This window comes from Nesoenas mayeri (assembly GCF_963082525.1).
Source record: "Nesoenas mayeri genome assembly, chromosome: 8".
Lineage (NCBI taxonomy): Eukaryota > Metazoa > Chordata > Aves > Columbiformes > Columbidae > Nesoenas > Nesoenas mayeri.
In genome coordinates this window covers 6329329-6357226 of record NC_137554.1, presented here as the reverse complement: position 1 = coordinate 6357226, position 27898 = coordinate 6329329, and the positions used below count along the sequence as shown (strand labels likewise).

General features: G+C 41.7%; 1 protein-coding gene across 1 annotated transcript in view; it reads right to left on the bottom strand.

The window, feature by feature from the left end:
* Positions 1-5487: 5487 nt before the first annotated feature.
* ST6GALNAC5 (ST6 N-acetylgalactosaminide alpha-2,6-sialyltransferase 5) overlaps positions 5488-27898 on the bottom strand; it is a gene marked incomplete at both ends in the record, with an annotated part of 68458 nt that continues 46047 nt past the window's right edge. The window contains 3 exons of the mRNA XM_080348383.1: positions 5488-5719; positions 12612-12719; positions 16770-17179. Coding sequence (XP_080204509.1) covers positions 5488-5719; positions 12612-12719; positions 16770-17179 — 750 coding nt within the window. The remainder of the gene's footprint in view (positions 5720-12611; positions 12720-16769; positions 17180-27898) is intronic.

Here is a 27898-nt window from a genome sequence, read left to right as displayed (position 1 = left end):
TCACGGGTGGAGAGGATTTAGGAAGTGACAAGGACAGGGAGGTGTGGTGCTGTGTTCCTCAACACGTAAGAGAGATGTGAAGGAGTGGCCGTCGCACTGAGGCAGCCCAGGTCTGCAGCCCTGGCAACCCTGGTACCAACAGCATGTCACACAAGGCTTTTTTTGAAGCTTGAGAGCTGCTTCTTTCTCTTTGATGGAAAGGAATAAAAAGAGGTGTCTCGTCTGAAGACTTCCAAAACCTGAGCTAATTACCCCTTCAGTATAGATGGGTAAATGAGATGCTGCCAGTTGCTGGTAAATAGATTTGATCCATTACTTTGTTTTGTTGTGAACTGAAAAGCTTCTACAAGTTCAGGATTATTTGGATTTGATAAAAATAGATGAAGTGGAATGCGATTGGCCAAGTGGGAATGGTATATTTCATGGAGTCTGCAGCATTTGGGGAGATGACAACCTTTTTGTGTATGATACAATTTGGGAACAAAGATTTGAGGTGTCAGAAGACTCAGTGTCCCTGTGTACAGATCTTCCAGCTCAGTCAGTGTCACAGAGCTGTGTGTCACCTGGTAGATTTTTATCACGCTTCCAGCCTAATTCACCTTTGGACAAGCATGAAATATTTCACCCACAAGATTAATCTATCTGAAAAATTACAAACTACAGAACATAGCCGTGTATATAATGAAAGTGTCTTCTCAACCATCACTTCAACACAATAATAAGCATAATAGTTTTTGCATTTTTTGAGTGGTGACAGACAAAACCAAACAAACTACCCACCGGGAAATGTGCTTCTCATGGAAGGCTTGTCTATAGTTCCCTGTCTTTCTGTCTTCCCCATTTCTGAAGACAACACCCGGTCAAAGCGCTCCCCAGCAAACAAAGGTGCTGTGTGCTGATGATGTGCTGAGTAGTTTGGTGGCTTGTTCCGGTGTTGGACAGAAAACACAAGGCAATGTCTCCCATGTGTGCTGTGACAGCTGTGAGCTCCCTGGCGGCCACCCCGCAGAGGGGACGGAGACGCTGCACACAGCCCGTGTCCGCACGCGTGTTGGCCACATGGCCTCCTCTGCAGTGACCCGTGACAACAGTCACCAGCTTTGTTTCCACTCTGATGCTGGAACTCCGTCCTCGCGGTGGTCAAAGGCTATCACTTGACATTTCATCTTTTGTTGTAATAGTCAGAGCAGAAAACATTTACCAATCTAGTGATTTTAATGGTATTTAGCATAAGCAGAGCCATTTTACAGCCAGTCTATAAAACGTCCTTTGACTTTTATACTTTTCTGCCGCAGTACAGAGGAATTTCTCACCATCTTAGACTCTTGCCTTTTCATATTTCCTGGTTTAAGAAAGAGATTGTCTTCCATTTTGTTTTTCCTTCTTCTTTCTCCTTATAAAATCTTACACATGTGATATGGGCTTGCAGGAGGCAGCTGGACACTCAGAAGTCATCGGTATTAACTGATGCACCAGGAGAACTGAAGTATCATTACCTGTAAGGTTTCTGTACTTTTCCCGTGCACCCTTCTCTTTTGCGCTACATGTTTTCTCACCAGCACTCTTTCCCTGTTTAACTGTCTCTTTCCTTATGTGTTTTGGTTTTTATCCCTCAGCTATGTTTTTAATTGAACACGATATTACATATCCTTGCATGAAATAAAATAACTTTCATTAGTCAGAGGTGATTTGCGGAATTTTTCAAGAGTTTTCGATTTGTAGAACACTGAAACTTCTGCAGGACAACTGGTGCTATTGAGCCACAACGTTCCACTGTCAGCTCCGGCCTTTGATCTTCGTATTCCAGGGGAGCACCGCTAGACAGTTCAAACTGTGTTTTATTCCTTACTCTTTAGATTCCACTCACCCCATTTCCCAGTGTTCTTCCAGCTAAATTTATATTATTGTGTCCTTGCCTCCTTAAGAGATATTTTGGGTAAAAATCAGTTTCCTGTGAAGTTTGCCTGAGAAATACTGCAGGACAAGACCCAGGTAAGCACCTCCTGCATAACCGTATCAATTTATGCTTCTGGTTTTGTGTTTGTATATATAATATCTGAAATTGCCATTGAGTGTTCTACTGTCTAGAGCCACGAGTAGCTGTTGGCAGGCCTGAATCTCTGCTAAAATCTAGTGCTAAGTTCCTTAGCCTCCCCTTTCCTATTTCTGGGTAAGGAATAAACGGTATTAACTTGTCCTTCTGAGGTGCTTCAGCACTTTGCATGGAAGTTCTCTCACAGTGCGTGGTGTTTTTGCTTTGCATTGTCGTGGTGTCAGCTGAGCATCTTGCAACCATTGTGCCAAAACAACAGAAACCAACAGTCGCATTTTTCTGTTCTAGGCGCAGAGAGATTTTCTTTATCGCTCTCCATTCCAGTTGCGTGTTTCACGGCGTAAGAGCTGCGGTTCTTCAAGATGAAAAACAGCTCCTCTGATGAAGCCAAGCATGAACGCATAAGGTATGCAAGGAGTCCAGAACTAACGTAACATAGATCTTAAAACTGCTGATGTGTGTGAACACTGTTTTGCAACAGTTTTTAATATGTGAAATGATGTGCACTGAAGATCGTGAATCGATCAAAATATAGTGAAAAGTATAAGATGACAGCATAAACCAGAGAACGGCAGCCGTGCCTACCTGTACTATGGATCTCTGGCCTGACAGCATTTGCTGTCATAAATCTGTTTGTTTTATAACTAGGCCATCAAACCTCACTTCAAGCAGAAATGTAACAGGATATGCTGTAGTTCAAAAATTGTGCTTTTGTAGAAAAATACATTAGTAATTTGGAAATTAAAACTGCAGCACTTTAAAAATTATTTACATTACTTTTGCACTCTTACAACTTGTGCTTTTGGACTGGATTTATATTCCACATAAATCTGCGTGATCAATCCTATTTAAAACTCACTGCTTCCTCGGCTTAATCAAATTCCTTTTGCAGTGAGTTTTATATACGCAGGTGTGAATTACTCTTAGAAAATATTCCTTCATGCTTTTTGTAATTAAATTGGGGAACTTGCTGAAACTTCATAGGACGTTGATGAGACTAAAGTGAGTTTTGTGTTTGTTTTGTTTAAAAGACTGGATGTGTGTTAGGGTGATAAGAACACATAGTTATTAACAGGAACTGAAGAAGGAATATTTACAATCCTTAGCTTCACTCTGTTAGGACAGTTAATGTCACTTTATCCCATGTTTCTTTTTTGCATTGTTAGTGCTTCATCTGATCCACTTGGTATTGACCAGTCTTGCAGACAGGTACCGAGCACAAGAGAGTCTGGCAAGTCCCTGTGTTTCTACTCAATGCTAAAGGTAGGTCCGTGAAATCTATTTTAAAACGATCTGTTTTTAACAATAACATAACAAAACATTTAGAATAAACATCCTGCAGCCCTCGATTAATGGAAAAACTAGGAGCTCTATTTCAGAATGAAAAGATCTTTTTATTATTATATCACTAACAAAATAACAAAGGGATGGCGGCATCAGAGGACCTACTGCAATCTGTGCCATCTCCTGCAGTCGCATTAGAAATGATCTGTAAATCAATTTGACAGAGTTCATCAATTGGAGCAATATATGCTGGATGCACACCCCAGGACACATGCCGAAAGGGATATTTGCATTTCCGCTAGTTCAAAATCCATTCTGTTCTTTGTAGAATGTTGTGAATTCAAGCAGAAGGAGTAAAACAGCCACTGAAAGGGGGAAGAGTTAAACAGCAGCTGACAAGAGGCAGGTTACAAGCAATTGGCAATAGCAGAGCTTTGCATTCAGTGTGTATGCTGAGCGGTGTGTGCCAGGAAGGTAACTTTAAGGCAAAATAGGTCACAGTTTCTTGCTCTCTGCTAGTGGGGAGGGGGCTGCAGCAAGACGAGTGGCTCTTGGAGGTCCAGGCAGTGTTACAGGGGTAACACTGTTCTGCCCCCCGACAGGGCAGATCACTTTCTTTCCCCCAGACCTGGGTTATCTGTGGGACAGCTCCAGCTACTGCTATCCAGTTTGGGAAAGAGGAAGACCATGGGTTTTAAGTGAGTTTGGTGCCAGTTCTACGTATCACCTCTGAAGTTCAGCTTCTTGGATTTACACCTTTTAAGGTTATATCTTTGTTCTAGCATTAGTATGCGTCTAATGAGAGAGACCTTTTGTCACCTGAGGTATAATGTTTCATGCAATAGTTACTCCTACTGATTACTTCACGGAAACGAGAGATTCAATATTTTTGAGGCAAAAGGAAAAATAAGACTGTTACTGAAATCTTCTTTATTCACAAGCCAAATGTAGCCCGGTAATTCACACTGTGAGGTTCCATATACAGCACTAGCACTGTCTGTCCCCTTGGGCAGCAGGGACTCGTCATGCACGTGTACTTCACCAAAAAACCCACGAGTGTAACTTCACTCTTTTAAAGGGGATGATTTTGTACTCACGGAACTCTCCTCACATCCCAACTTCAACACAGTCCAAAATCTCTGAGATCAGCGATGATCTCGGGACAGCGAAAGGCAGAGATTTTTGCAGGTGCAGCGTTGTGATCTTTTGGCTAGTATGGCTGGTATTGTAGTACCTAGCAGTGTAACTTCTTGATTTCGGGAATTTGGTCGTGTTGTTTCAAGCAGCTGTTACCTGGTTTGCGTTGCTCCTTCAGCCTCTTGCAGGACCACAGAAGGCAAAACAGCAACACAACCCTCCAGCCTTACGCTGTTCTCTGAATTGAAAGGATGCTGCTGGAGCCAGTGGCTTCTTTGGATAAACTTTGCCCTCCTTCCTCCCACCTCTTATTAGAAAACAGCAGCTTGATAGCACAGCAGCAAATGCACATTAATATCAAACAGAGTTTTCACTATCATTTTCATATTAACATGAGATGTCGGAATGTAAATGGGACCATTCTCGCTGTTAAAGGCTTTAGGCTGGAACAGCGCCCAAGATTTTTAAAAGAAATGCAACATTTCCAGATCAAATATTAATTACATGCTATATAGAATCATATTTTTCAAACGAGTTTTATAAATAAAAAGCTAGGCCTTTCAAACCATCAGCAATATTCATTTTGGATTTGAAAGATTATGAAAGATAAACAACCACGTAACTGTGAATTAGAAAAATACTGGCCTAGGTTGCATAAAAACCTCCATTAAATAAATACCGTAAGTTTTCACTATGAAAATTCAGTGGCATTGTATTTTAAAAAACCATAATGAGTTAACCATCCATTAATGATACTCGAGTTTCTTCACAAATCACATACACATACAGGAAGTCAGGTGGCCCCAAAAGGCGATATACTGGATTAATGCACAGTTTGACAGAAAGTACTCTTGATATGCGCTTCTCCTTCATCAGAACTTCCTGATGTTGCTGCAGTTGTCAGCTGCAGATCCCGTTTCTCCTCCTCTAGGCTGCCCCGCTGTCCCAGCAGCTCCAGCACCCAAAGGCTGGTACAGTAGGTGACCGTGATTCCCATCTTGTGCATCCATCCCTCAGACCACCGGTTTAACCTCAGGGTGATTTACAGTGAGCGGTTCTGGTTTCCAGTCTGGTTGGAAAAAGTGAATGTTGAATGTCCGCGCCCAGTTCTCAAACACGCGTTTCTCTGTGATGAAACGATGATGACTGCCCTTTCGTCCCCGCTCGTGGGAAAGGTACATTGTGCATTCATCAGGTCCCAAAGGTTCGTAGTAATGATAAGGTACTGAAAGATGATTAGGATCCCTGTGGAAGTAAGAAAATAGATGGAAGCCCGAGATGTTCTTTTTTACTGATTGAAAAGATGCTATCTTTAATAAGCTGATGAGCTTAAATCCACTTTTTCTCCCAGTTAAACCAAATTTCTAGGTTGCTGTATTCTTCTTGCATATTTAATAAACTGGCACAGGGCAAAGGTGTTTTCTTTGCTCTTTCTATTGCAACCCTTTAATCCCCTCCTCCCGGTTAAATAAAGGACAGCAATAGCTCAAAACCAAGGGAGAGTGCTGCAGGGCTATGTTACTCTGAAATTGGAAGCAAACTGGTTAAAAGAGACTTATATTTGGATTGTGATTTGTAAGCAACCATTGCAGAGGTATTTACCAAACTGGAGAAAGCAAGGGAAGAGGAGGATAGAGGGGAGGTGGTCGTCTGCGGCACATCGAGGTTTGGAGTGCACGACTTCCGCCAGCCTGTCTGCCAGGTCAGTGACACATCTGCTGTTGCTGGGTTATAATCAAACATCTGATGCACAAATGAGTTCTTTTTGATGTTACAGTGGCAATGTTCATGTATCTAAGCTAGAAATTAAAACCATTCAACCATAGTATCCTTCTGACCTTGAGAGCCCATGGGCATTAACCAGCAGGAGATGCAGTACTCGTGGTGACACACAGGATACTCTGAAGACCAATTAGTTATTTAGGATAAAGGAAATTTTAGCAGTTTTAACCTCGGTGTTTTGATGTTACACTCTGCAAAAGACACGTGTATTATAATAAGCCAGCGTGATTAATTGTCCTTTTGTTTTATTGTCTACATTAAGCCGTACTCATTATGTTTTAACTTTGGGCACAGGCATTGTGGGCTGACAAGAACTCAGAGAGCTGTTTCTGTCATAAATTTGAAGAGAGACAGCTGTCCCAGACACAATAACCCAGTTGTACCCATCTCCACAGCTGCTTCCAACACACTATTTTGTAGTGGCAGAAAAGTTAATCCAAATATGACCATTTAGCGAAGCCTTGGAACTGCTCTATATTAAACTGCAGCACAAAGCAAGAAATCTCATGCAGATTCAGAGCTGTCAGCTCTAATACAGAGTTGATTATTTTCATTTTGAAGAGCTAATATTTAAGCTCGGTTTCAATTGAATGCATCCACAATCTGTCAGTATTCTGTCCTGGTCATTATTTTTGCTGTGTACTTCTGTCACCTCCACAACTCTCTGCTTTTTCCTTATTTTACCATTATCCGTATTGTATATGCAGTGGTAATGCATGATATTGCTGCTGCTTTCCATTTGTACCCTAGATTAACGTTTTTAATTCAATCAATCTAGCTTCCTGGTAAAACAACACGGTGATCAATCTTACAAAACCAGAATAACAAGAAAGGTACATTTCTAGAATAAGATGGATTCTAAATTTACTATATATATTCTCACTGGAATACATAAGAAAGTAAAAAGTGAAAAAATGTATTTGTAAAGTACAAAATACCCTTCATATAGAAATTTAATTCTTTTTTTTAGCTAGAACTATTAGATCTAAATCTTCAATTAATTTTTCACATACTTTTTTGATACATTGGACAATTGTTATAATCTCTTCAACAAATCATATGTATGGTTACTGTAAATTTAACAAGATACATTTATGTGATTTGTGTTTTTCTTAAGAACTACTGAACAAATAGGCCTCTGTGTCTCGTTCAGCCTGCTCTTCCTCTCTGCACTGAAGCTGAAGTGGTCTCAAGGGTAAATCTGTGCTGATGGTGGATTAGTGAAGCTGAAATCGTTATCTCCAACAGACTTTGAACAAACGCAGTGGAAATGAGGTAAGTGCTGAGGGCCCAGTTCTGCCCTCACACCCGGGTGGGTTTGGCTGGGATCCCCCTCTGCTGCAGGAAATGATTCGCTGGATGTCTCTTCCCTATTCCTTTGCTCTACGCTGAATTAGCAATAATGGATGGTAGTGACAACTTGAATAAGATTTCTCTAATAGGAATGCTGGTCAGTTTTTTTCTCCGCACAAACCCCGCAGTCTACAGGCACAGGGGGTAGGTGGATCAGAGGGAGAGATGAAAGAGAGAAGGCTTGGTAATGGTCCTCCGTCTTCTCCATCACTCTGCTTAGTATTTATTTCAGGTTACACACTTCTGTTACCTCTTTGAAGCAACATTTTCAAGTCTGTACCTCCCAGGACGTGCTTCGTTTCTTATGTTACCAGGATTCTACCAGTGGATATTCTAGCAATGGATTTCTTTTCTGTAGCCAGGGATTCCACATTCCATCAAAGGCTCTGAAGCTAACACCAGGTATCCTAAGTGGATGCTCTTAGCTGCAGCCTTTAATGAGCCACTGTAGTTTGTGCAACATCCCATCAGAAACAGCCCCGGAGCAGCTGCTGCACAGGGCCTGGCCCGTGGGAGGCTAAATTCCAAGTGTTGCATTTTATGCAGTTAGATACCTAGAAACTTTTGTCTAAAGTCTTCCTCCTTTTGTGGGAGTTCTGGATTTCCCTAGATTGCATGCTAGTAAGGTTTGGATGTGAACTCTGGCTTGAGTAACTACCCTGTAACCCAAATTAACTGTACTGTGTTATCTTCTAACTCTGCAATTAGCTTGTGTCACCAGCAAATGAAATGCATGAGTAATTTCTGTACGGAAATTGCTTGCCACCTCATTTATTAACATTAAAACAGATGCTGTTTTATCACTGACTGATACTGGACATTAATCAGTATTTTGTCAGACTTTGCATGCATATTAATATCGCAGCTGGGAGGAATCTAGGAAAGTTCCTCTGTAAAATATGCTGATGTTCTTGCCTAGGATCTGGCAGCACCGCAACCCTCTAAGTGCTTGTACCCAATGTCACTCATGTGCTGTTTGCCACTTCAATGCACATTTTCCCACAGATGGGATCCACCCACAGTGAAATCTGAAAATACAGCAAACTGTGTTTGCCTCAAAAGGAACAAGGCAGAAAAACAAGGCCAGCCCATATCACATTCTGGCCAACCTCTTCCTTTCCAAATGAGGAGCCATTATAAATCAAACCACTAAAACTATATGTACTCATGTGCTTTGTAAAATAACTCGTATTTTAGAAGGGTGAACAAAGTGTCATTAGTATGTTGAGTGATGGGCAAGCTGCTGTGCCAGGACTATGAAGATTTCTGGATAATTTTTTGCCTTTCTATTCTCAGGATCCCGTATCTTTCACCTCCATACTAGCCCTGTTTTCCAAGTCATTTACACATTTTGTTATTAAGTTATTCAGGTAAGGAGGTGCGATCCAGGCATCTGGACCAAAAGGCATCACCCTCCCATACAGTCTGCACTACTGTGAGCACCCCTTCTTCCATCAAGCCCCTCATCTGCCCCAGGAAATGTAACTAGCAACAACTGCTGCTTTGCACTTCATTTAAAGCAATTGAGAGGGAAAAGAGGGAGGTAAGAAAACACTAGATTTAAAAGCTGTGCCCAAAGGAATAAATTAAAGGATTTCAAATGCCAATTTTCAGACAAATTATCACAGATGGGGAATGGCCTGGCAGTCAAATGAGATTTTTATAAGAAAATGATGTTACTCCATAATTGGAGCAAAAGTTACTCGTATGAGTTTAAAAAAGGCTCAGAATTAAGCTGTAAGTTTCTGTGGGTTCCAGAAGGCCCACAAAGCAGGGGGGGTGTTGAAGATTGCTCTTCTCACTAACACCCTGAGTTTTCATTGTGTGCGAGGTACCTGCCTCTCCCTGCCGCCAGGCCAGTGGACGGGGTTACTACAAACTGCATTAATGCTGCTCTGCGTCCTTCCCAGCGATGCTGCTGAGCAGCCACGCAGAACAGCGGCAGCACTGCAGGGCCGTCGGGAATTGCGGTGCCATCATCTGCGCACCCCAACCTGGCTGCTGACCTAGGGAGGCAAGAGGAATGTCCTCCATGTCCCAGCTGAGGAGCGAGTCCTGCGCACACAGGAGGCCCCACCGGGAGCTGGATCCAGGGAAGGCTGGGACTGCATCCCTGGGCACTGGAAATACAGCAAGATGGCTTGTCTTGTGACAAAAGAGCGAGGGCTGCACACACTCTCCAAAATCTTTGCAATGTGCACGGAAGCACAAGCTTTCATCTTATTCTGCAATGTGCAAGTCAAATGTATTTAACAGCAGGAGAGCAATATCAAAGCCATCAACCCTTACTACAGCACGAGTCTGTAGCAAAGTAAAGGGATTCAATATTACATATAGCTTTGCTGTAAAGTATTAGAAATTTATACTAATCGGGTCACCAATTCCAGTTTAGCTATAAAAATCAGTGTCCAGTGAAAGTAAATAGAAATGAAACTAAAACACGTCGTTGCAATTAATAGTGACGAATCTTTTAGTCTGTACTCCAGACTCCTTCACTAGACTATTTTTCCTGCAAGGGTAGGAAGCAATTTGGTTAATGATCTTACGATAATAATTTGCAGCAGAATCAACAGTATGATATTCATGATACCTTTGAGATGTCCTTCACATTACAGATGTGATACTAATTTAGTTCCATGACAGTGATCACCGACACTCATTACTTACTCCACAAATTAATACTTAAAAAATAATGGGTAGCTGCTGAAGCTGTAAATTTGGTGATATTAATTCTGAATAGAACTAAAGAGAGGGGTTTTTTAAAATCTCAACGATTCTTTAGTTGTACAGCAAATGAAGTACCTGTAAGCATCTCACACACACAAGAGAGGGGTGTGGGGTTTGTTGTTGTGGGGTTGGTTTGTTTGTCTTGTCTTTTTTTTAATGATAGATTTGTATTTTGTCTGACTGAAAACCAGGGGATATGGCTTAAAATGACAGAATCTTTCTTTCTTTCTGCTATTCTACTTTGTTGTCTTGTTTCTCTGCAAGGAAGACCAGAATTCCTAACGAGTGGCTGAAGAACAAACCAGGAAGGTTGACTGTAATTTACGGCAAGAGCTTCCTCTTCATTCATCTTCATGCATAGTTTCTTCCAGGCATGGAGACTTTTCCCCTTTAATATCTGGGGAACAAACCTGCAGTAAAGACACTTTATATTCTTTGGATTAAGAAATGACCTTTTCCCTTTTTACAACCAGCGAAGTGTATCTTTAAGATTTTTTTTATGCAGACTGTAAATATTATTACATCTATCAATGGCACGATTGATTATAGCCTTTCTTGTGTTATAATTTAATATTATATCCATTTGATTTCAGTGTATCAATTCTATGAAAGCCTTTTATAAGGTCTCAGTGACCATTTTAGCCTCTTAAAAACACTTGTTTTTTAAAAATTAAGTCTATATCTAACCTAATCTGATCTTGCCTGAGATGTCAGGATTGAGCATTGCAGTGAATTGCTGTCTTCTGTGTTTCTAGATCATCGGTTTATTTACGAATTACCTCCACGTGCCATGGGAATCCAGCCACTTGTGGAGTTGGACAGACCAGCTACTTAGAGAAGCTGAAGAAGTGTGTCTTGGCCAACTCAAATGACAGGGGAACTGAAACGCTTTCAAAGGTATTTATGTTGTCTGGAATATCTGATCTAGTTTGTTCTTTTCCTTGGAGAATTCATGATGAAATCTGGCAGTACATCAAAGCACTTACCACCAGTGTTTTCTTATAATTTGTAGAAAATTCTCACAAAGTGGAATTTAGTGTTGACATTTTATATTGTGATTTCTTCAGGGATTTCTACTTTATGCCCAAGACAAATGCAGATTCCTAAATATTCCTTTTCAGTGCTTAGAAGAAAGTCAAAGCAGTCCTGGTCTTTGATAGATGAGCTAAGCTATCACTGCAGCCTTGCTCCCCTTGCCCCTGAAAGGCATTTGACTAACTCGGGGAACCAGACTTCAGTGAGATCACTGCATTTGCAATAGAAAATTCAAGCAAGCGCTTCTTAGGGAAAGGGATTTGTGAGCAGGTGATGGAACGTTACACTAATGCCATCGTTCCGGACTGCCAGTACCAGCTCTGCGTGTTGCTGGGTCACCTCACAGTGCAAATGGGATCAGGACAAGGGCCAGAGTGCTAGGCCTGGCAATGGATGGACAGGTGATACTTAAGTCAGCATAAAGATTGCTGATGTAAAGCGCATTTGTAGGAATTTATGCGGGATCAGTGTTTTAAATCATGTGGCTAACACTTCTGGTCCAGGACCACAAGTCCTGAAGATTGTTTCCCTCTGTCCTGGATCCATAACCAGCACCTTGGGTCTGAGTTCTGAATACAGCTGGGGGCACAATGCAGCCCTAAAATGTGCACAAGCTGTTACTTCACACAAGAGCGTGAAGGGTCACGTAGCTTCCAGTGACAGAATCTGTGTGCTGCTGCTACCACGTGTGACCCACACCCTGCATGACCAAATGGGGTGATTACAGGACTGGTCGTCTATTCTGCAGGTCCAAATTTTGGTGGGGATTATTTAGGAAGCTGATTTACTGGAAGATGAGCTTTCATGGGACAGAGGTAACAACAATCTTAATTTGAGTTGCATAGAAAGTTCAGTTCAGAAGGCAGTCACTGTGAGAACTACATTCCTCCATTAACCGGGAAGAAACTAAAAACAAATTAAAAGGAATGTTTTCCAGTATTCCTTTTTTCAGATTAATTTCATGCCAATTATTGCATTACTTTTAGCTGATAAATATTCAGAGACTAAATGAAACATACAAGATGGATTAATTCTCCCACACTACAAACAAAATTTTTAAATATTTTATATAACATGATTAAATGCTGTTTGTTGTTTTCAGAACGAGATCTTGGGACATGTTCATTAATTGCTTTAAGAACACTGAACACATGTTGCAGAGAACAAAACTAAAAGATTCAGATACTTATCTGCAACATTCAACCCTGTTGGCTAATAACAGTTCCAAAATAAATCCTACCTGCAGAAATCCGGTGGCACCATGCCATAAACATTTATCCTGTCACAGAGCTCTAATGCGATAGTCATTGTGAACCAGCCCGTGCTAAGCCAAGTGTTGGAGATCTTCCTGAAAGCAAAAACATAATTAAGTTTCTAGGCTGACAAATAATTCTGGAGATACTTGAAGCAATTTCTGGGCATTTCTTTCATTCTTGCGGAAAACTGGGCAACCAAGACTACTTTGCTTGTTTATCCTTTAATGGTTTTCGCTAGTGTTTTCTGTCAGTGGACTGCTCTATGCAGAAACTGCCCTTGCTGTAATTAATTTGGGGCACAGCAATGTTAATATTTAGCTGACCTTTTGGTAAGTTTACCTTAAGTGACTGAAACTTCATTCCACTAGTAACCTATAGACATCTGTAATCACTCAGTGGAGCGTGCACACCAGGTGCTCAGGACGATGGCAGCAGTGATGTTTCCTCCTCCCAGCATTTGCTTGTCATTGCGCGGGTGCGTAAGAGCGAGGTACCGATGGTACCTGGTTGCCTGGCCCATGCACACAAATGCCAGTCCTGTGTTGGCTCCCTGGCGGTGCCCAGGAGAGCTGGCAGAGCTTCACCTACAGGCGCAGGGGGAGGCAGACTGAGAAATGCCTTGTACCGAGGTTTCCCGTTGCCTCACTAAATTAGACTATTGCAAAGGAAAAAGAAAAAAGGTGGTGGTATCAGTGCTTGCTGCTTAAAAGGCTTTTTAAACATAAGGGAATTCTTTAACCAAAAATGCCTGAAGGATGCTGGGGAGCCTGGGTAATTTGTCCTGTCCTATGTGGGTAACCTGGTAATGTATGAACTCCCGAAAAGTACATTTTTACTGCTCCTGACATAAAGGCTTTCAGGCTAAGCTAGCATTTGGAGAATTACATGATTTAAGCATCTCATTAGTTCCAATGATGAGACCTTATTTATTTTCTGAATTTGCACTTAAGCTTGGGAGGTGGTGGTGTGATTTGTCACCATGTCATAGCTGGGTCATAATCTCAGCAGAGGCCTTCAGGCACTGCAACAATCCAAAACAGTAAATAATAATCTTGACTCAAAATTAGTAGGAAAGGGAAATGTAGGGAAAAGCCTAAAAACCTCGCTTTTCTCCCACTTGGGGGTTTCTGAACCTACATATGTGGGTAATTCAGGACCACGTTCAGGCTCAGAGTACTCTGGAGCCACAAGGCCACTGTTTTAGTGCCTGCGACCTCACATTCCAAAACGGAGGGAGCAGTTATATCGACATGACCAAACTGACTGGGCTTTGCACAGGTCGGGCAACCTGGCTCCACTGTCTGCTGAGTTAGTTTTCTTTTGCTTGCACTTATGCTGTAATTTAGCGTTTTCCATTAATAGGAGAAGAAATGAACTTAAATAAACTAGCTTAAAAGCTAAACAATGAAAGATTTAAAAACTTACTCAAGTGCCACTTTGGCCTCTTTAAATACCATGTGTGTAGGACAGCGCTATACAAACAGGGTTACAGTGTCTTTTCATAAAAGATCTGAACAAGGGTCCAACAAAAGAACACTGTTTTTATACCTAATCAGCTGTAATGAAAGAATATGAAGAACTGTCATGTGCTTATTAGGGGAAATTATCAGATACTCTTTTACACGATGAACTAACACACTGTGCTGATAATTCTGTAGTGCACACTAAATTACAATTAAAGGCCTTTCTGCTCCACCAAAATCTCATTTATAATCTCTATGGAAATACTCTTCCTGCAGTTATTTCATTTATGCTTCCTTTATCTAATTACTGTAATATTGGTTCTGAATCATATTTTCTTAATGTACCCTTATTCAATTATAAAGTTATTTTCAAGTACGGTTACTTTATAATACCAAGTATATTGCTCTGCAGCCTTTGTCATTCACCATACTATTTAACTGACAATGTTTTCTGAAGGTTTCCCTTCATTTCAAAATCAGCTTTTTTTTTGAAAAGCACAATACCTCCAATTACCTTTTTTCTCATCATTTTCAATACAGAAATGAATGGTTTGATTATTGTAACCTCGCAATCAGGCTTCTCTCTCCCTCCTTTGTTTTTTGCAGGCACTAATGTCAAGAGCTCGGCAGAAACCTCCCAGGGAACAGCAACATTCTGGGCTGTACAATGTTCTGCTCCTACTCCCATGGCTACATACATTTTCTTCCCTTACAAATTCCTTCCTACCTGTGTTTCTTTTCATCCTCACTCTCTTTTTCTGTGCTGCCTATTCATTTATTTTCATCTCCCTTTTTAATCTTCTTAGTTCTTCAAGTACGCTGGATGTGCCCTCCAAAAGGAGCGGTTCATACACAGCAGAGCCTGCAATTTCTTCAAAGCAACAGGAGCTGTTCATGAGGCTGAATTTCGCTGGGATCCAAGTGCCCTTGATTTGTACTGGGAGCTCAGGGTGCCCACGAATGAGTCCACTATAAACTTGTTATAATGTCATTAATGTCTCAGATGCCTTGAGACTGTTCCAGGAGCCAAGACTGAGCCTGCCCGTGCAGAAAAAGAAATGCTCTGCTCCCATACACAGCTACAGGCCTCCTGCTCTGCATAGGAGATGCAGAACCAGAACCAGAACGAGCAGCTTGCCCAAAATTGCACAGCAAGTGTCAGGAAAGGAATGGGACCCTGGCTGCTCATGGCAGAACTGGCCAGACAGAAGCAGAGTGGGTGAGCTGTTCCTCAAAACTCGGGACTGCATGTGTAGTCTTACAATGGCAAAGTAATCCTGGGCAGGAGGCAGCTGTGTGCATTCCGTGTGTGCAGGTCTGACCCGCAGGGCAGATGGTGGCCCATGGTACAGTGCAACTACAGCTGTGTTAACTATAATGCCTTTGTAAATACTGGCCATACAGATGATCCTTTGCACTTTTTTTGAAAGGTTCAAATACTTAATTCCCATAGATTCTAACCTTCTCACCCCTTGTTATCCTTCTCCTTCTGGCACAGTCTGGCAGAGACTCACAAGCACTGATTTGAGGATGCAAAGGACCTTTAATGGTAAGAAACTGACCAAGTTCCTGTGGGCTCTAGTGTTAGTGTGAGTTGGTCAAGAATTTAGATACATAGTTTGATCCACTATAACTGAACAGAACTCTGCAAGGAAACCATGTGTGGTATGACAGACAAAGACAGCAAATGCCAAGCAAAGACAGAGTTGCCGTCAGCTACGAGGATACAACAGATTCCTGTAACACTGGTTCAACTTCATTGTGCAGCCCAGAAAAATAAAGTCTGTGCTCCTGAGTCCTCCCTCCTTCGAAGAGAATCAGCTTCAGGCTTTGGTGTCTATGTGTGAGTATTCATGAAGTTAGATACAAAATTTCATAATGAGTTACTGCACAATAAACCTAACTCTTCATTGGTACTTCAGTGGGGACCCTGTTACATTTTTACAGCAGTGTCTGTAATACATTAAAAAAAAAGAAGGAGTTCATTTAAAATAAATGTATTTCTTGCTAGGAAGTCTTTGGTTTAAATGCCCATTTTTGAACATTATATGTGAAAATGCTGAAGTCCTGCAGTGGGTCGCTTATTAAAAATTTGATTTGAAGATCAGCCTACAAATCATAAACAGTCTCATAAAGATGTAACTATCATAATAACTTCCCTTTTCCCAGTTGGAAATATAAGATCAACTGTTCTGAAGCACCTAACGTATGACTAATGTGTATTTGTTTTACAAAAAGCTTTACAGCTACACTGTTCCAAGAAGGCTTAAATTCAATAAACAGCTATTATAATTCACTGAACGATGGCACTTCCTCTCTAAGAAAACATAACCTATCCCTTCTGATTTTTTTCAGAATTGGTTAAAAAAAACCTTCCAGGTATATTACTCTAAAGTGAGATTTACACAGCTCCTACCTCCTCAGCTATATGAACAGTACATCCAGATTCTGGTATTCTAACCTGATGAGGCAATACTCCATACAAATTATTTTGATGCGTATTTTTTACCTATGTTATGAGTGATGTTATTTGGCCTGTCATACCACATTATAGCTCAGGAGGCAGAGGATTTAATGGGTTTGATGGTCCCTTTGAGCAGATCTGCAATCGGTGTATATAAACTACATTATTTTACTACTGTATGGCACCCCCCCAAATGTATCCACATAAGTTCTTACCTGTCTTTCCCAGTTTCCCGTTTAAAAAGGTCATCAAATTGAAGCATCTTGTGGCGAGAAATCATATATGCTTTTAATTGAGGCAGTATCTGATTCATCAGCTGCAGGTTATTATACACCAAGCCTTTACCATCTCTCCTCATGTAGCTGCTGGGACCCCAGAAGATAAACACAGCACCGTGGCTCATATTTAAGAGTTCATTGCGATTCCGCAAAATCCTCTGAATACTGGAGTGTGCAATGACCCGAACGCTCGTTTTGTTTCCAACATCTTTTCCGTAACCTCGAGTAGGTGCATCGTTCATTCGTATTACACACTCGGTCTCGTCGATTCTGTCACCTTGTTTACTTCCCAGAAGGTGTCCAGAGCTGGTTACCAACGCACAACTCTTGCAGTGCATTTTTAAAGGCTGCAAAGACAGACATGCTTCAAAATTAGTCATAAACATCTTCCCTTTCACTACATGATAACTGTACTTTACGTGAACATGGCATATTTTACAGTAAACATCTCAAGAGGACTTCACGTGAATCTCACCCAGCAACTCTCCCCAAATAACTTGGGCTGCATTACCTGTAGATTTTTGTAACGGGGAAAATGTGGTATAGGTGTATAGCCCTTAAAGTTCCCCTGTGGAGCTAAGTCCACTGTTTAAATCCTCCTTTCCACTGCTGTGCCATATACAGTAATCACAACAGCTTCTATACTTTTCCCAGCTGCACAGGATTGTACTTCTTCCATGTGCCATAAATGAGCTATAATCAGAGTATTGTTTGAGTCCTCTTCCTCCAGTTTTTTTCAGCAAATACTGAATTGTAAGTAAGTCCTCATGAGCGCAAGTCTGAATAGCTTTTCAACACTGGGGTCAGGACGTTTTGCTAAAGGGAGTTACACCTTGGTCCAGTCCTTCCACACCATGACCGCTGCCATGCTCCTGTACCTGCTTTGTGGGTCAACAGCCAGAGCTGGTCATTAACATCTGCGTCTATTTTACATGACGCTGAGCTGGAGCACTGAACTTTTTCTAGCTTGTCAGGTCACATTTAAAAGTGACACAGTAAAATGGAACAGGAGGTGCCTGTACAGTGAGCGTCTGACCTAATGGAATCAGGAGAGTAAAACAAGCTTTCATGAAAATGAAAATGCATTATAAATCATGTTACTGATGTATGCCACCAATATAGATATGAATAAGAGAAGTATGTAAGTGTATCTGCTGCTCAGCATGAGAACTAAAAAGGTGCAAAGGTCAACAGTATCCCCCAAGTGCTGCTTTCTAACAAGAATACAATTAATTGAAGGTAAAGACTGACTGAAGCTATGCCTTGGTGGCCTTCCATGAAACAGTATCTTGCAGTATTTAAGACCAGTAACATCAGGTTACAGAACAGAGTGTGTATCTTACGGTTTCTTTGGAAAAAAAGAAAAAAAAAGAAAAAAGAAATAATTAAAAAGGCAAACAGACTGAACTGTGGTTGCTCACCAGTCTGAGGGGCTTGGGAAGGCCATTCTGGTTCATGATCATTTGGATCTACTGATCTTCTTCCCTAAGGATGTCCACCAGAATTTTATTCTCATCCTTAGCCATAAAGAGTGGCCTCCAATACCTTCCTGGTGAGTAACAGGCGTGGTGGATTCCAAAGGCCCCACTCAGACACACCATGCTGAAAGGAGTCATCTCCTGCCCTGTGGCACTGGCCCTGTATTGTACCAAGGAGGTGACAGTATTCATTGGCTCCAAAAAACAATCACTGGCAACCAAACCATCTTTGACAATGAAGGCCTTGGCACCTCAAGATCAACCCCGTGGCTCTGCACGGCAGCTCCTTGTTCACACCATTACAGACACAGGTGGGTTTATCAGCACTGACAAGAAGTTATGGTGACATATAGTTACAATTAGTATGAACTGCATGTATATAGGAATCAAATGATCAAATCAGTGTGCTGTGACGCACAGCTGAAAACTCTAAAGCTGAAAAGAAAACATAACCCAAGTCTGAGATGATCTCAGTCCCCGTTTGAAAATGCGTTGGCCCCTAGCATTTGAAGGGGGTGTTTTGCTCAAGTAATTAGATTTTAATTCTGAAGGTAATAAGTGTTTGCAGTCTGAGCTTATTTTCTATGAGAACAGCTAATGAATGATGAAGTGCTTTTTAATTAAAGACAAAATAACTAAACCATACAATTTGCGTTATGGTACAATCAGTAAGCTTTGTATCTCCACCTTCCCCAAACAACAGTCCATTTTCTTTCACATATACAGATTGTAATCCAGAGCTAATGATATGGGTAGAAATGTTCATGCCTTTGTGAGCCAAGGTTCCTAATGCAGTATTTACATGCATTTTCCTTTAAGCTTTCATCTGCCACTTTGATGAATTACCCAGCAAAAGGCTCTAAGGTGAACTAACCGCTCCACCATCATGCTTGGGAAAGCAAGATGAAGTGCTAATGAGGTTAAAGGAAATGTAGTGAGCACCAATGTCAACTCACACGGGTTTGAATATCCACATAGCAAGACATTTTCACCTAAACAATCACTGCTGGTTTCTGGCCTACTGAGCTACAACTTTCTTGTTTCTTTTAAAAGTCTGCCAGAGAATCCATGAATTGTTAGGAAACAAGGGTGGCCATCAGCGGAGCTGTGGAAATTTGGAGCGAGGGGGATGGCAATGTTTGCTAGATGATGATAAACTTTAACACCCCACAAAACACCTGTCCCAGATCTTGTTTGAAAACTGTTCCTTCTGGGAAAAAGTCTTTAGACTGAAACATTTGGCTATTGCCCAGCTACTTCTTGAATGATGCATGGGGGCTGAGCTCGCATAGCTGCTCCAGGCAAGTCATTTTCACTCACCTCACTCACATTCTTTCAGCCAAGATCTACAAAACTCACACCTAAAAACTGTCAGAGGCGTTCACAGCCACCAGCCACAACATTCTCCTACCAGCTGTTTATAATGCTCTGACAATACTGAAAGCAAGGAGTGGGGGGAAAAGCTATTGGCTGTAATATCGTCTCATTGGGAGGCAGCGGTAGCCCCAGAAATGTCATCTACTTAAGCAATAATAATGGAGGCACAAGGCAGTTCTTTGGGATTGATGACCAGCGGGGAAAAGTTGATGGCCTGAAAATAACCAGGGGCCATTAAGCCAGAAGAACATTAACTCTACAGAAAGCTCTCTGTTACAGTAATTATTACAGTGATATTTGGACAAAGAGAAAGCAGACCCATGACATGAGTCATATTTTGTGTAGGCGATGCAACCCTTACTTCATGAGCCTTGCTTCAAAATGCCCAGAAAAGGGATGGGGCGAGAGGTAGGTAAGTTTTATGGCATCTGTATTAATTACCTTGAAATATACCACACAAGTAAAAGTTGCTGACATAACGGTACCTATTGTCCAAAAGCAGCCACATTCTCATGTGTACCTGACAGGGCACTTAGTGAGCAACCCAAGTATCAGCCATATAAATTGGCCAAATTACCTCCCAGTTTCAGTCACCTAAATATATAATACATATGGAGAGAGAGAGAAAAGAGGTTGCAAGACAGCAAGCTCCCAGTGCTAGAGCCCCAGAAGATTGCAAAATGTACTGGAACTCTCCCAGGATGGCCGGACTATCCCACGGGAATGACGGGAGCCGGGGAACCCTGCTGGGATCTGGTAAAGACATAACGAGTGCAACCCTGCGCTGCTCCACATGTCACGGGCCACACCGACTCCTGCCAACTGTCACTTCCACAGATCAGAGCCCAGTATGTCCTGTTGCTACATCACATACCTCTGATTTGTTTAGTACCTACAGACAAACAGAAACAAAAAACAATGCCGCAGTTGTTTCTGTATTTCGCCATTTGAGGCAATCTGCTCTGTTATTGACTTTAAAATCTATGCTGTCCAATGATAGAAAAATGTTATTTTCAGACACTTTATTGCTTGAAAAAAAATCAATGGAAAAATGTTATTCCCCATTCAAAATATGTTACTCTTAGATAAAATTATTTTCTTTGTGATGAAATCAAATGGTCTTTTTTTCTTATAGTAGTCTTTTGATTTTAGAACTCAGATTTAGAAAACAAAGCGATTCCTTTCAGTAAAATCAGAACACTGGAAAACACACCTTTTCCTATAACGAGTACTTAATGACCGGCTTTCAAGCCCCCTGTGTTCAGATCGCTCCATTACCAGTAGTATAAAAGTTTCCCTTCTATAAATAAAAAAAATAAGAGCATTTTACCTTGGCAATGATGACCTGGCCAACAAAGCACAACAAAACCAAAGCCAAACAAATAAATCTTCTGGACCAAAGAACACCTCATTACTGAGTCCAACAGGAAAAGTCAACCCGCCAGTTCATCAACACCACCATTTCCTCAGAGATCCATCTGGAAATATTACAGATGAGTTCAAAGTGTATTGGGAGAGCGCGAGAGAGACCCAAAAAGGTTAAAGAATATCCAAATTCCTTTTGGATGAGTGACCTTTAACTAAGCGCTTGAGACTCCAAGTGCAAAATATCAATAAAGTACTTGACAGCCATGTTCTTCTCTTGCACTGTAACAGCATTATGTTAGTCAGCACCAGTATGGTTATCTTCCATCTCATATGGAATGAAAACTATAGGGCTTATTCAGTCTATATTAACTCTCCGAACTGTATTACTGCACCAACAACCGCCCCTGCAAGAGCTCCCATAGTGACTGCTGAAGTAAAAGCAGCGCTAGAAATGAGAAGACTGATGTACGGGAAAGTAAAACTGTTGCCATTTTCAATTGAATTAATTCAGTATAGGGCTATATTAATGGTTAAAAAAGCACACGTAAGCACTACAAGAAACAGTTGTACTGGTTCAGGAGAAAGTGAGCTAGTCTAGCTTTCCCTTTTTGTTAATACAGTAGATAATTTCATTGGCAGGAGTTTCACATCTTCCCCACCCAGTGCCCGTTGTGCCTGGCCTAGGCCCAACAGCCTAGCTGGTGACACCGAACGGTACCTCCGGATCTGCTTTTTAGGTTCCTTGCCTCGCGCACAGCACTTCATCAGCATTTCCTACGTGATGTTAATGAACCCTGTGTTCACCTCATGTTCAATGTAATTTATTACTCATGGCTTATTCTTGATGGCTGGGTCATGAGCCACCGGCAACAACACTAATTAATGCATTTCCAGTAATACAATATTTTGTCCTGGCAGCTTTAGTTCTACCTTTTTACTTTCTCGCTGCCTTGAGCAGCGTTGAGGTTTCTCAGGAGCTGCTGGCTCAGCTTCACTGGGCTGGCTGCGCCTTCCCAGTCCTCCCCTCCCAGAGGCTTTGAGGACAATCCTGCTGTCACAACGGGCACCCCAAACTCTGCAGAAGCTCCGGGCACCCCCAGCCCATTGCTGGAGCATCATATGGCTGCACCGGCTCTTGTGAGCCCATCACTCAGCACTGCTCAAGGCACAAAGCTTCTCTTGCCATTATACCCACCCCTCATGAGCAAGCTATACATATTGTTTCTCTTTTTCCTAGAGGACTGATGACTGTAAGGCCAAATCTGCTTTTCTGTGAGAAATTCCCAACAATAACCTGAAAGTAGAATAGAAACCCTGAAGCTTCACATTTGTGTAGTAACTTGTGTAAGTCAATGCAGCAAGCTGGGGGCTCGGGCTGCCTCATTAGTGAGGTACAGCTCAGAAGTGATTTCCACAACGCAAGCGCTCAGGGAGACGTGATCCTGTGAAAATCATGCGAGTCCCCTGATAATTTTTGCTTTGTTATATATTGATGTTGGAACAGTGCTTTCATAATAATATGAAAAGAATCAAGAATGAAAAAAACATACAAGCACAAAGAGTTTTGCTTTGGTATTTTTCAAGTCCCATCCACTTGACACACTATGAAATGATGCTCTTAAACTGAACAATAATTCAGATGCATATTGGGATATTTTAGGTAACACTTCTGTGCATAAAAAGCTGGAACGAAACCCAGACTGAAACACTTCAAATGCTCTGAACTTCAACCATCTTCCACTCGGTGCGGCACACGCCCTTTTCAAGTCTCTGGGAGTTTTGACTTTGTGGTGCCAAGTACTGATCTAAGAGATCATTTTGCTTTGACCGTGACATTTTCACACGTATATTCAGATAGGGAGTGTAGCTAAATTTCTCCAATCTGTGTGGCTGCTCAGACTTTCCCCTCAAGTTTCATGCATTTTCATTCCTTAACACTGATGCGAGTAGGTACAGAAAGCTCCTAAAGAAGGGGAAGAAATCCTCTGGGCAAATACATTCATAATTTTTATTGAACTAGACTTCTGGAACATTAAAGAATCTGCCACGAAAACAAACTGCATTATCCACTGAACTAAAGGCACTGATTGCCTTGCAAACTGCATCGCGGTGACTGATATCACACAAGTAAACAGAAAGGGTGAGGAGATACCACTTGCCCAACATTGTTAATCCTTATGCAAATCCAAATAACAAGCATTTGCAGCAAAACTTTGCAATTCAAAAAAGGTCTGGCGAGTCTGTTCATAAAGATAAATGCATGTCTGTTCCAAAAAGATAAAAGATAAAACAAATGAATTTCTTACTACTTCTCTTTGTTTCTCGGGCTGTGGAGCCTGAATATGCAAATGTTGTGGAAACATCAGCACCTTAATTTCCCGTTTACTCTTCAGAGTTACTTATATAACTGGACTCTTCCTTCAGATATTTGATAAGCAGAAAGAGTGAAACAAGCCCACTTCAGCAAATGCATTCACCACACCAGTGAGCACAGTGCCCTAGGTGTTATTCTTCCAAGGAACGGAATATTTCTGTTTTCCATTCTATACTGATGGGCATCTGCAAAACCTGTAGTAAAGAAGTAATTCTATTTTCAAAAGGTCCTTAGGCATTTCTAATTCCATTTCAAAACATGAGGCTATATTATGAGAAGAAAAATAGAAAAGCAAATGCACTCCATAAAGCTTTCACTGGGATAATTTTCTTAGAAAAAGTACCGTTAAGCACATTAGTCAATGAAGAGTCTTCTGCTTGTGTGAAGTGTTTTCTGGCACATTAACTCTTTTTCAGAGGACTGCCTGCTAGTCACAGCTTCCATTAGATTAATTAAAATATGGCTCCTCTCACTGGAAAGAAAAGGCACGAGTTTGGTTACAGGACATCGATCACCTATAGAAGCTGAGCCCTTTCTAGCTACATAAAACACAAGCAGAAGCAGCATAGGAGACTGAACAACAAGACAACTTTTAGTACACGGAGCGCATTTCTCTTCTTATTTGGAAGCACGATCACCAGGTGCTGATGTTTTCCCCTAAGCCACCTCAAGTGAATATAAGGTGCAACCTTGCAAATTGTCAGCACATATAAAGCTAAGATTTAGAGAGTAGTTTCTATCCTGCATCCTATAAACGTGTCCCACGAGGAAGATTAGTATCAATCATAGGCTTATTGGAGAGGGAGATGGGATACAACGATAACCTGAAGCTATCAACTAGAGTAATGGTCTAAGAAGAAAAAGCAATCAGAGAAAGAAAAGAATATCCTCCGTGAAAGACAGAACTGGAAAATCAGGCAGGAATGTATCATGTTGATGAACATGAGCTGTTATACAAGAGAGAGAATCACATGAACAATACACAGGCTCTGAAGAAATGGTTATTGCCTAATGTTTATCTTAAAAGGAGTGCAAATAGACATCCATATTACATCAACCTGCTTTACTTTTGTTCTGCAGTACTTGCACTAAAATGCAATAAAGCCACAAGCATGGTGTCTTAACTATGCAAATTGTTATCACCCCAGTGCCAGAAAAGCAGGAACTGTTTCAACAGTCTGCAGAAAAGCTAGCGGACAGTCTGGAGTTTTGCTTCACAAAGTTTGCGCATCAACTTTTCTCATCTGCTTTGGCACGTTTGGTCAATTCTTTCCAGTTTAAACGCTTGATGGAAACACGCCCTCAGCTGCTCTCTGCACCTGCCATGGCTGTGCAAGATTTTGGTTGAGCTTCAGGTTTTACAGGGTGTCTTTTTTATCTAACCCAGCTTTGAAGCTCAGCATCGCTGATCCTTACGTTCCGTGCTTACGTTTTCAAATTCAAGCACTTGGTTCTTTCTGTGACACTATTTGGCTCAGCCAAACACATCTAAACTCTCACTACAACTATTATTGCTGCAAGGCACTAACGGGATAGCGACTGCAAGGACGCAGGCAAGTCTTTCCAGCCGCAGCCAGTTTTAACAGAGCCCCAACACAGCACACGGGGTCCCTAGGACAGGCCACAGTAATTTAAGGCCAAATGTTACTGAGCCCATAGAATACTTTCTCTTTACTTTGTCTTGTATTTCTCTATCTGGTTGAAGCGGACTGAAATAAAAAAATAAAGCTCCTCATTCCTTTGGAAGGTCTTTGTTCAAAAATCATTATTTCAAAAACTGTCAAAAACGTTCAGCCTCACAACGTTCTCTAAGGCCTTTCAATTTTCATGTGGCCAGCTCCACATAACCTTCATCAGCTTATTTTATATTAACTCAGACTGCTCTGTAAGCTCTTACTTCCGTCCCTCTGAGTTAACGGCACATCAGAAATTAGGGAATGAAAGCAGATTTTTTTCCCAGTAGATACTGCAATACTGTATCTGAGTTTAAAATGGTTCTCTGAGGTCCATCGGGTTCAACAACACACAAAGTCGTTCCACCTCGACAGCAGGATCCCAGGGTAGCCTCCACCATCACCGGCGCATTGACACTGAAGACAGATGCTGGAAACAGGTACTGGCAGCAAAACTGGTCAAAACATCCCTTTCATTCAATAGCTACAGGATGCAGAAAGTCACTTGGAATTTTGCCCATGCACATATGCAAGAGAAGAAAAAGAAAGCGTATTTTGGGCAAAAATACTTCAATAATCAGTTTTGGACCGAAACCAGATGAAAATAAAACATCTTGAAAACAGATATTTAAAATCTGTATCTAAATCTGCAACTGTGTATCACTACAATTTCAACTGGTTTGGGATTACAACTCAATTTGAAAAATAATCCTTTTAAATTCAGTTGTCAGCTCTGTGAGTTTTTTGGGGTTTTTTAAAACTCTCAAACATTCCAAAATTGTTTCCTATTATTACAGCCCTGACCATGAACCAAACATAAAAAAAGAAACACGTCCCATCAGGATGTTTGAGTCTATTTGTCAACGCACAGGTTAATATGAAATTCAGCACTCAGTGGGTGGAAACATTCAGCACTGCAATGCACCTGCCACCAAGGGTTAATCAGACAATCAAGTACACGAGATGGCAACACGGCATCGCTTCTCCAAAGAGATGCCCTTCAATTTATAGCAGAACGTCAAACTATCTCCTCAATAAGTTAGGGGTAAATAAGTTCAGGTGAAAAGGACGCGGTTAACTGGAATCTCTGGAGGAATCAGAGAACGAGGCGGCTGGAGAGAAAGGAAGGTCCCTCTCGGAGAAGGTGCCCTGAGCTGCAGGGTAAATGAGAAGAGGGAGTCCTTGAAAAACTGAGCCAGGAAAGAGCTGATAGCAAGTCAGCTAATTACAGGGACAGAGTGGCTTTGACCTTGCTAGAAATAGAATTAAGTCTGTTTCTGTATCTGTGTATTTCACAGGCATTTATAACTGTGCCATCTCCTGTGGCTGTGGCACAAAAATGCTTTTATTTATGTTCTACCGTCAACTGCTTTGGCTAACACACTTCAGTAATATTCCTCGGTTAAAGATGTAGCTTACCTATAACTGGGGAAATGATATAACTTAAGTCCACAGTTACCCAATGCATTTTGTTGAGGAATTTGAAGTGTGTGTGTGTGCCACAGAGAGGACGCAAGAGGTACGTTTAAGAACAGATACCACAGAAATCAGAAGAAAGGAACAATCCTTTAGTAAGCAGCGGCAGAGACAAAACCTTCCTGCAAACAGGTGAAATGAAGAGTACTGGAGTCCCAGAGGATTTGTGGGTGCTTTATACACTTTTATCTGCTTTTTATTCTACATTACTAGTCTACTACATTACATTTGTGCTCCTTGGGTGTGATGTGTGTGCCATTTGAAGTGTGTTTTACTTGGTAGTGACATTAAACAATTGCTGCTCACTTCTTCCTGGGTTAAGGGGGGAGTGTATTTCACTGGATCTCTCCTTGGATCTATTTCACAATGGGAACAGAAGTCAAACAGAAGTAAAAACAAGCCAGAAAAAAAAGAAACCCAAACCAACCCAAACAATAGGTGGAAGGCATTGCTTTCTTTAATGACCCCGAATGTACATAACAATCTGTCTACAATGCTGCCATGAGATGGGTGATGGTGGTCACGGAAGATTGAAAAGAACATGGCAGCATGACCAAAAGGTGCGAGGCTACAGAGGTTTTTCAGAGTCCAGGTCTTTCATTGTTTCAAATCACCACTACTGAGTGCCTTGACATCTAACTGATACCTGTCAGCAGGCTGTTTTAAATTCTGTAACTAGCGCTTGCTTTTCACATCTCTGTCCCATGCCTGGCTGCAGCCCAGGATTCTTGTTTCATGCGAATGAACTTCAGTCAAACAGTTTCTTCACAGCAATAGGCCTATTCTGAAGTAGTTCTTTCTGCACTGGACATGTAGGTCATCTTTCCAGCTTTTCTGCCCCAAATGATGGCCACCCACCTAACAGCATTTTTGACAAACCTAGAGGCACAATTTCAACTTTCAAGAGAGACGGCAGGGTATTTTCTTCTTGTAGGGGAGAAATACTGAAGTGACAGCAGCTTTTAGTATAGGAATCTTTCAGCAAAGAGTTCAAAAGAGGCAGAGCAGCTACTCATCAGGTGTAACTGCTTCACTCCACCCAACAAAGATGTAAGCAGGTGGTTCCTCCTGCCTTGACTGCGCAGCCCTTGGGCTGCCCGCAGGGGCTGCTTCACCCTGCAGCACAACAGGCCAGGAGATGCTGTGGCAGCTGCCCAAAGCCCCCGCCTCGCTGCCAGGGGAGCTGGGAGCAGCCTTTGTGCTGCCCACACCGCTCAGGTGGTTCTCAGGAGCTGCCTGGTGTTGAACACTGTCGCATGCCCTCAGAGCGCGGCAGTCATGGCCACCTTGCTGCACACACCCTGCGCAGGTGTGACACCG